The 12,211-nt window shown below is 34.4% G+C and overlaps 1 protein-coding gene across 2 annotated transcripts in view; it reads left to right on the forward strand.

The window, feature by feature from the left end:
• Positions 1-12,211, forward strand: part of LOC141763789 (netrin-G2-like) — a 41,774-nt gene that overhangs the window by 22,776 nt on the left and 6,787 nt on the right. For both annotated transcript variants that reach the window (XM_074628519.1, XM_074628520.1), the window contains exons 3-7: positions 7,256-7,514; positions 7,774-7,919; positions 8,043-8,281; positions 8,396-8,568; positions 8,757-8,780. In XM_074628519.1, the coding sequence (XP_074484620.1) occupies positions 7,256-7,514; positions 7,774-7,919; positions 8,043-8,281; positions 8,396-8,568; positions 8,757-8,780 (841 nt within the window). The remainder of the gene's footprint in view (positions 1-7,255; positions 7,515-7,773; positions 7,920-8,042; positions 8,282-8,395; positions 8,569-8,756; positions 8,781-12,211) is intronic.

Here is a 12,211-nt window from a genome sequence, read left to right on the forward strand (position 1 = left end):
ACTCATGATATTACTCATGATATTACTCTCATGATATTACTCTAATGATATTACTCATGATATTACTCATGATATTACTCATGATATTACTCTCACGATATTACTCATGATATTACTCATGATATTACTCTCATGATATTACTCATGATATTACTCATGATATTACTCATGATATTACTCTCATGATATTACTCATGATATTACTCATGATATTACTCTAATGATATTACTCTCATGATATTACTCATGATATTACTCTCATGATATTACTCTCATGATATTACTCTCATGATATTACTCTCATGATATTACTCATGATATTACTCTCATGATATTACTCATGATATTACTCTCATGATATTACTCTCATGATATTACTCTCATGATATTACTCATGATATTACTCTCATGATATTACTCTCATGATATTACTCTCATGATATTACTCATGATATTACTCTCATGATATTACTCTCATGATATTACTCTCATGATATTACTCATGATATTACTCATGATATTACTCTCATGATATTACTCATGATATTACTCATGATATTACTCTCATGATATTACTCTCATGATATTACTCTCATGATATTACTCATGATATTACTCTCATGATATTACTCTCATGATATTACTCTCATGATATTACTCATGATATTACTCATGATATTACTCTCATGATATTACTCTCATGATATTACTCTCATGATATTACTCATGATATTACTCTCATGATATTACTCTCATGATATTACTCTCATGATATTACTCTCATGATATTACTCATGATATTACTCTCATGATATTACTCTCATGATATTACTCTCATGATATTACTCTAATGATATTACTCATGATATTACTCATGATATTACTCTCATGATATTACTCATGATATTACTCATGATATTACTCTAATGATATTACTCTCATGATATTACTCATGATATTACTCTCATGATATTACTCATGATATTACTCTCATGATATTACACTCATGATATTACTCATGATATTACTCATGATATTACTCTAACGATATTACTCATGATATTACTCTAACGATATTACTCATGATATTACTCATGATATTACTCTCATGATATTACTCATGATATTACTCTAATGATATTACTCTAATGATATTACTCATGATATTACTCTCATGATATTACTCTCATGATATTACTCTCATGATATTACTCATGATATTACTCTCATGATATTACTCTCATGATATTACTCTAATGATATTACTCATGATATTACTCATGATATTACTCTAATGATATTACTCATGATATTACTCTAATGATATTACTCATGATATTACTCATGATATTACTCTAACGATATTACTCATGATATTACTCATGATATTACTCTCATGATATTACTCATGATATTACTCTAATGATATTACTCTAATGATATTACTCATGATATTACTCTCATGATATTACTCTCATGATATTACTCTCATGATATTACTCATGATATTACTCTCATGATATTACTCTCATGATATTACTCTAATGATATTACTCTCATGATATTACTCTCATGATATTACTCATGATATTACTCTCATGATATTAGTCTCATGATATTACTCTAATGATATTACTCTCATGATATTACTCTCATGATATTACTCATGATATTACTCTCATGATATTACTCTCATGATATTACTCTCATGATATTACTCTCATGATTTTACTCATGATATTACTCTCATGATATTACTCATGATATTACTCTCATGATATTACTCATGATATTACTCTCATTATATTACTCTCATGATATTACTCTCATGATATTACTCTAATGATATTACTCTCATGATATTACTCTCATGATATTACTCATGATATTACTCTAATGATATTACTCTAATGATATTACTCATGATATAACTCTCATGATATTACTCTAACGATATTACTCATGATATTACTCTAACGATATTACTCATGATATTACTCATGATATTACTCATGATATTACTCATGATATTACTCTAACGATATTACTCATGATATTACTCATGATATTACTCATGATATTACTCATGATATTACTCTAACGATATTACTCATGATATTACTCTAACGATATTACTCATGATATTACTCATGATATTACTCATGATATTACTCATGATATTACTCATGATATTACTCATGATATTACTCATGATATTACTCTAACGATATTACTCATGATATTACTCATGATATTACTCTCATGATATTACTCATGATATTACTCTAATGATATTACTCTAACGATATTACTCTCATGATATTACTCTAACGATATTACTCATGATATTACTCTAACGATATTACTCATATTACTCTCATGATATTACTCTCATGATATTACTCATGATATTACTCATGATATTACTCTAACGATATTACTCTCATGATATTACTCATGATATTACTCATGATATTACTCTAACGATATTACTCATGATATTACTCTCATGATATTACTCTAATGATATTACTCATGATATTACTCATGATATTACTCATGATATTACTCATGATATTACTCTCATGATATTACTCTAATGATATTACTCATGATATTACTCATGATATTACTCTCATGATATTACTCATGATATTACTCTCACGATATTACTCATGATATTACTCATGATATTACTCTCATGATATTACTCATGATATTACTCATGATATTACTCTCATGATATTACTCATGATATTACTCTAATGATATTACTCATGATATTACTCATGATATTACTCTAATGATATTACTCTCATGATATTACTCTCATGATATTACTCTAATGATATTACTCTCATGATATTACTCTCATGATATTACTCTCATGATATTACTCATGATATTACTCTCATGATATTACTCATGATATTACTCTAATGATATTACTCATGATATTACTCTAACGATATTACTCTCATGATATTACTCTCATGATATTACTCTCATGATATTACTCATGATATTACTCTAATGATATTACTCATGATATTACTCTAACGATATTACTCTCATGATATTAATCATGATATTACTCTCATGATATTACTCTCATGATATTACTCATGATATTACTCTCATGATATTACTCTAATGATATTACTCTAATGATATTACTCATGATATTACTCTCATGATATTACTCTAATGATATTACTCATGATATTACTCTAATGATATTACTCATGATATTACTCTCATGATATTACTCTAATGATATTACTCATGATATTACTCATGATATTACTCTCACGATATTACTCTCATGATATTACTCTAATGATATTACTCTCATGATATTACTCTAATGATATTACTCTAATGATATTACTCTCATGATATTACTCTCATGATATTACTCTCATGATATTACTCTAATGATATTACTCATGATATTACTCATGATATTACTCTCATGATATTACTCATGATATTACTCATGATATTACTCTAATGATATTACTCTCATGATATTACTCATGATATTACTCTCATGATATTACTCATGATATTACTCTCATGATATTACACTCATGATATTACTCATGATATTACTCATGATATTACTCATGATATTACTCTAACGATATTACTCATGATATTACTCTAACGATATTACTCATGATATTACTCTCATGATATTACTCATGATATTACTCTAATGATATTACTCTAATGATATTACTCATGATATTACTCTCATGATATTACTCTCATGATATTACTCTCATGATATTACTCATGATATTACTCTCATGATATTACTCTCATGATATTACTCTCATGATATTACTCTCATGATATTACTCTAATGATATTACTCATGATATTACTCATGATATTACTCTAATGATATTACTCATGATATTACTCTAATGATATTACTCTAATGATATTACTCATGATATTACTCTCATGATATTACTCTCATGATATTACTCATGATATTACTCTCATGATATTACTCTCATGATATTACTCTCATGATATTACTCATGATATTACTCTCATGATATTACTCTCATGATATTACTCTAATGATATTACTCTAATGATATTACTCTCATGATATTACTCATGATATTACTCTCATGATATTACTCTCATGATATTACTCATGATATTACTCTCATGATATTACTCTCATGATATTACTCTAATGATATTACTCATGATGTTACTCTCATGATATTACTCATGATATTACTCTCATGATATTACTCATGATATTACTCTAATGATATTACTCATGATATTACTCTCATGATATTACTCTAATGATATTACTCATGATATTACTCTCATGATATTACTCTAATGATATTACTCATGATATTACTCTCATGATATTACTCTAATGATATTACTCATGATATTACTCTCATGATATTACTCTCATGATATTACTCTAATGATATTACTCATGATATTACTCTCATGATATTACTCTAATGATATTACTCATGATATTACTCTAATGATATTACTCATGATATTACTCTCATGATATTACTCTAATGATATTACTCATGATGTTACTCTCATGATATTACTCATGATATTACTCTCATGATATTACTCATGATATTACTCTCATGATATTACTCTAATGATATTACTCATGATATTACTCTCATGATATTACTCTAATGATATTACTCATGATATTACTCTCATGATATTACTCTAATGATATTACTCTAATGATATTACTCATGATATTACTCTCATGATATTACTCATGATGTTACTCTCATGATATTACTCTAATGATATTACTCTAATGATATTACTCATGATATTACTCTCATGATATTACTCTAATGATATTACTCTCATGATATTACTCATGATATTACTCTAATGATATTACTCATGATATTACTCTCATGATATTACTCTAATGATATTACTCTAATGATATTACTCATGATATTACTCTCATGATATTACTCTAATGATATTACTCTCATGATATTACTCATGATATTACTCTCATGATATTACTCATGATATTACTCTCATGATATTACTCTAATGATATTACTCATGATATTACTCTCATGATATTACTCTCATGATATTACTCTAATGATATTACTCATGATATTACTCTCATGATATTACTCTAATGATATTACTCATGATATTACTCTAATGATATTACTCATGATATTACTCTCATGATATTACTCTAATGATATTACTCATGATGTTACTCTCATGATATTACTCATGATATTACTCTCATGATATTACTCATGATATTACTCTCATGATATTACTCTAATGATATTACTCATGATATTACTCTCATGATATTACTCTAATGATATTACTCATGATATTACTCTCATGATATTACTCTAATGATATTACTCTAATGATATTACTCATGATATTACTCTCATGATATTACTCATGATGTTACTCTCATGATATTACTCTAATGATATTACTCTAATGATATTACTCATGATATTACTCTCATGATATTACTCTAATGATATTACTCTCATGATATTACTCATGATATTACTCTAATGATATTACTCATGATATTACTCTCATGATATTACTCTAATGATATTACTCTAATGATATTACTCATGATATTACTCTCATGATATTACTCTAATGATATTACTCTCATGATATTACTCATGATATTACTCTCATGATATTACTCTCATGATATTACTCTAATGATATTACTCATGATGTTACTCTCATGATATTACTCTCATGATATTACTCATGATATTACTCTCATGATATTACTCTAATGATATTACTCTAATGATATTACTCTAATGATATTACTCATGATGTTACTCTCATGATATTACTCTCATGATATTACTCATGATATTAGTCTCATGATATTACTCTCATGATATTACTCATGATGTTACTCTCATGATATTACTCTCATGATATTACTCATGATATTACTCTAATGATATTACTCTCATGATATTACTCATGATGTTACTCTCATGATATTACTCATGATGTTACTCTCATGATATTACTCTCATGATATTACTCATGATATTACTCATGATATTACTCTCATGATATTACTCTAATGATATTACTCATGATGTTACTCTCATGATATTACTCTCATGATATTACTCTCATGATATTACTCTCATGATATTACTCTAATGATATTACTCTCATGATATTACTCTCATGATATTACTCTAATGATATTACTCTCATGATATTACTCTAATGATATTACTCTAATGATATTACTCTAATGATATTACTCTCATGATATTACTCTAATGATATTACTCTCATGATATTACTCTAATGATATTACTCTAATGATATTACTCTCATGATATTACTCTAATGATATTACTCTCATGATATTACTCTAATGATATTACTCTAATGATATTACTCTAATGATATTACTCTCATGATATTACTCTAATGATATTACTCTCATGATATTACTCTAATGATATTACTCTAATGATATTACTCTAATGATATTACTCTCATGATATTACTCTAATGATATTACTCTCATGATATTACTCTAATGATATTACTCTCATGATATTACTCTCATGATATTACTCTAATGATATTACTCTCATGATATTACTCTCATGATATTACTCATGATGTTACTCTCATGATATTACTCTAATGATATTACTCATGATGTTACTCTCATGATATTACTCTCATGATATTACTCATGATGTTACTCTCATGATATTACTCTAATGATATTACTCATGATGTTACTCTCATGATATTACTCTCATGATATTACTCTCATGATATTACTCTAACGATATTACTCTAATGATATTACTCTAATGATATTACTCTAACGATATTACTCTACAGTGTATCTGAGCGCTGTGGAGTGAAATGAGACAGACTGTAGTCGACCTGAAGCTCTCTGTGACACACCGTCCCCGTCCCGGTGTAGACCTCAGCTGGTTCTGAAGGTCACCGTAGTCTCATATTTGGTCCCGTCGTGGTCCAGAGATCTCACAGAATGAACCTGATGACGTTTTCTTCACTTTGACGCCATCTGGTGGTGAAATAAAGATAAAGACTGACGTAGTCGCTCACAGACCCGACCAATGGAAAACTGAGACTGAGACCTCTGACATCACAGTGAAGTGACCTCTGGGTGCTGCTTGTTGTTCTGCAGGAGAACCCGTACCTGTGCAGCGATGAGTGTGATGCTTCTAGCCCCGACCTGTCTCACCCCCCCCAGCTGATGGGAGACAGGGAGAGGGGGGGGCTCATCACCTACTGGCAGACGGTCACATGGTCCAGGTATCCTGAGCCCCTATTGGCCAACATCACTCTGTCTTGGAACAAGAGTCTGGAGGTGGTCGATGACATCATCGTCACCTTCGAGTACGGTCGACCAACCAGCATGGTGCTGGAGAAATCTATGGACAAAGGTGATTGGTCGGTGAGGCGCTGAGGGCGGAGAGATGTTATAACTGGTAATAGAGGGGTGATAACTGGTGATAGAGGAGTTATAACTGGTAATAGAGGGTTAATAACTGGTAATAGAGGGGTAATAACTGGTGATAGAGGAGTTATAACTGGTAATAGAGGGTTAATAACTGGTAATAGAGGGGTAATAACTGGTTATAGAGGGGTAATAACTGGTGATAGAGGGTTAATAACTGGTATTAATCAGTGTTTGTGTTTCAGGTGTGACATGGCAGCCTTATCAGTACTACGCTGATGACTGTCTGGAGGCGTTCGGTATGTCTCCTAAACGGGTGTCAGATTTAGCACCGAGTAACTTAACCCGGGTTATCTGTACCGAGCAGTACTCCCGCTGGGTCGGCGCCAAGGTGGGTAACTGGTATAGATCCATATATATACCTGACTTTCTGAGGAACTTCACAGACAGGTTGATCGATTGATTGACCAATAGCTGAAGAGCATTTAACTGACTGCCGGTGTTCAACCAATAGGAGGAGAAGATCATGGTGTTTGAGGTGCGCGCTCGGTTCGGGGTGTTTGCGGGTCCGAAGTTGATAAACATGGACGCCCTGTACACCCGGATGGAGACGATGAAAGGTCTGAGAGACTTCTTCACCTTCACCAACCTCCGACTGAGACTCCTCCGCCCGGCGCTGGGAGGGACCTACGTCCAGAGAGACAACCTGCTGAAGTACTTCTACGCCATCTCTAACATCGACGTACCTGCCAGGTATCTATACCGACTAACAGCTACACGCTACACCGGCTACCAACCAGCCAACAAGACGCCGGGTGACCCTCTGGGTCACCCGGCGTCCTGAAGGTAAACCTGTGTTTCCTGCAGGTGTAAGTGTAACCTGCACGCCTCTCAGTGTGTGTTACGAGACGCGACACTGCAGTGTGACTGTGACCACAACACCAGTGGACAGGACTGTCAGCGCTGCAGCCAAGGGTTCAAATCCCGCAGCTGGAGACCAGGATCATACCTGCCCCTGCCCAAAGGCACTGCCAACACCTGTACGTACCTGAACACACCACACTGCCAACACCTGACTTACCTGAACACACCACACTGCCAACACCTGTACGTACCTGAACACACCACACTGCCAACACCTGTACGTACCTGAACACACCATACTGCCGACATTCACACAGAGTTCAGTTGATGTGAATCCCTCAGTAACATATTGTGTCTTTTTCAGGTGAAGCAGCAGAAACAGCAGCCAGTGAGTACTGTTCACCTGTTCACCTATTCATCTGTTCATCTGTTCACCTGTTCACCTGTCCACCTGTTCACCTGTTAACCTGTCAACCTTTGCACCTGTCCACCTCTCAACCTGTTCACCTGTTAACCTGTTTACCTGTCCTCCTGTTCATCTGTTCATTTGTTCACCTGTCCACCTGTCCACCTGTCCACCTGTCAACCTGTCAACCTGTCAACCTTTGCACCTGTCCACCTCTCAACCTGTTCACCTGTTCACCTGTTAACCTGTTCACCTGTTTACCTGTCCACCTGTTCACCTGTTTACCTGTTTACCTGTCCAACTGTCAACCTGTTTACCTGTCCACCTGTTTACCTTTTCACCTGTTCACCTGTTTACCTTTTCACCTGTTCACCTGTTCACCTGTTCACCTTTTAACTTGTTTACCTAAACCTGTTTACCTGTGAACCTATTTACCTGTGAAACTGTTTACCTGTTCACCTGGTTACCTGTCCACCTGTTTACCTGTTTACCTGTTTACCTGTTTACCTGTTTACCTGTTCACCTGTTCACCTGGTTACCTGTCCACCTGTTTACCTGTTTACCTGTTCACCTGTCCACCTGTTAACCTGTTCACCACTTCACCTCTTCACCTGTCCACCTGTTTACTTGTCCACCTGTTTACCTGTTCACCTGTTTTTAGAGCCGATAGAACCAGATACAACCAGATACAACCAGGTAGACCCAGATAGAACCAGGTAGAACCAGATAGAACCAGATAGAGCCAGGTAGAATCAGATAGAACTCTCTGAGAGGTGTAACAGTGGCGGAATCCAACAACTCTGGTCAAATATGGACACACAGACTCTCATTTGAAAAGTTCATCTGACGTTCTGCAACAACCAGATGTGTGATGAGAGTTCAGCAGAGTGTTTGGATTTGGTTACAGAAACAGTAGAACTCTCTGCAAAACTGAACCGGGTGGTTCCACATCCTGCTGACACCTGATTGGCTGGTTGGGTTTCACTGGTTCTGAACTGGTGAAGTTATGGCAGCAGATTGGACCTCATGCAGTGATATCCTCTTAAATTGATCTTAAATTTTCTCATAATTTTCTGTTAAGAGAAAAAATAAGAGAAGTCAACTCTAGATGCACCAAACATTCTTCACCATCCACATCTGCTCTCACAAGGTGTGCTGCATGATGAATCACACCTGGTCGTAAATTGGAGGCGAGTGGCCGATTATTTATTAAACACTATATAAGGGCAGGTATTAACATAGGTAACACCATCTTAACACTAAGGGCAGGTATTAATATAGGTAACACCCCCTAAACACTAAGGGCAGGCATTAACATAGGTAACACCATCTTAACACTAAGGGTAGGTATTAACATAGGTAACACCCCTTAAACAATAAGGGCAGGTATTAACATAGGTAACACCTTCCAAACACTAAGGGCAGGTATTAATATAGGTAACACCCCCTAAACACTAAGGGCAGGTATTAACATAGGTAACACCTTCCAAACACTAAGGGCAGGTATTAATATAGGTAACACCCCCTAAACACTAAGGGCAGGTGTTAAGATAGATAACACCCCCTAAACACTAAGGGCAGGTATTAACATAGGTAACACCTTCCAAACACTAAGGGCAGGTATTAACATAGGTAACACCCCTTAAACACTAAGGGCAGATATTAACATAGGTAACACCCTCTAAACACTAAGGACAGGTATTAATATAGGTAACACCCCTTAAACACTAAGGGCAGGTATTAACATAGGTAACACCCCTTAAACACTAAGGGCAGATATTAACATAGGTAACACCCTCTAAACACTAAGGGCAGGTATTAACATAGGTAACACCCCTTAAACACTAAGGGCAGATATTAACATAGGTAACACCTTCCAAACACTAAGGGCAGGTATTAATATAGGTAACACCCCCTAAAAACTAAGGGCAGGTGTTAACATAGGTAACACCCCCTAAACACTAAGGGCAGGTATTAACATAGGTAACACCCCTAAACACTAAGGACAGGTATTAACATAGGTAACACCCCTAAACACTAAGGACAGGTATTAACATAGGTAACACCTTCCATACACTAAGGGCAGGTATTAACATAGGTAACACCCCTAAACACTAAGGACAGGTATTAATATAGGTAACACCCCTTAAACACTAAGGACACGTATTAACATAGGTAACACCCTCTAAGCACTTTATAAGAGCAGATGTTAGCGTAGATAACGCTCCACTATATAAGTAGTGTACTGCCGGCCTGAGGTTCTGTGTGGGGTTCTGGGGTTCCTCCCATCGTAAAGTGAAACCAGTGGTTGAGGTTCTGCAGAGGGTTCCATCAGTATCTGTCAGGAACAGGAAGCTGAGATCCACTAAAGAGACATTACTCTTCTTCTCTGACAGCGGCTGGTGACTCTAACTCAGCAGCATCTGATAGACCCTCTGCCTCATCAGATGGAGTGACTGACACTTCTACCACTACTACTACTACTGATAGTACTACTACTGCAGCTGCTACTACTACTGACAGTATTATAACTCCTGACAGGACTGATGTTACTGTAAATGATGGTACTACCCCTACCGATACTACTACTACTACTACTACTACTGCTGCTGCTGTAACTGAATATACCAACCCTACTGATACTTCTACTACTACTATTACTACTACTGCTGCTGTAACTGAATATACAAACCCTACTGATACTACTACTACTACTACTACTACTGCTGCTGTAACTGAATATACAAACCCTACTGATACTACTACTACTACTACTACTGCTGCTGTAACTGAATATACCACCCCAACTGATACGACTACTACTACTGCTACTACTGCTACTACTGCTACTACTACTACTACTACTGGTACTACTGGTACTACTACTGACAGTATTATAACTCCTGACTGGACTGATGCTACTGTAAATGATGGTACTACCCCTACTGATATTACTACTACTACTACTACTACTACTGGTACTACTGGTACTACTACTGACAGTATTATAACTCCTGACAGGACTGATTCTACTGTAACTGATGGTACTGCCCCAACTGATACTACTACTACTACTGCTATAGCTGAATATACCAACCCTACTGATATTACTACTACTACTACTACTAGTACTGCTATAATTGATTATACCACCCCTACTGACAGTATTACTACAACTAACACTAACACTGACAGTACTACTTCCATTACTGACCTTACAACTACAGACAGTTCTACGACTATTGTTTTGTACATGTTGACTTCTGATCCAGCGAGTCCTCCTACTGTCACAAATACAGCCAGTACTTCTACTACCACTGACACATTGAGTATTGCTACTGGAGAAACAAGTACTAGTAGTGATACTACCACTGCATTTGACATTGACAGTGTACTTACTATGAGTACCATCA

Source organism: Sebastes fasciatus, unplaced genomic scaffold, assembly GCF_043250625.1.
Source record: "Sebastes fasciatus isolate fSebFas1 unplaced genomic scaffold, fSebFas1.pri Scaffold_43, whole genome shotgun sequence".
NCBI classification, from domain to species: Eukaryota; Metazoa; Chordata; class Actinopteri; order Perciformes; family Sebastidae; genus Sebastes; species Sebastes fasciatus.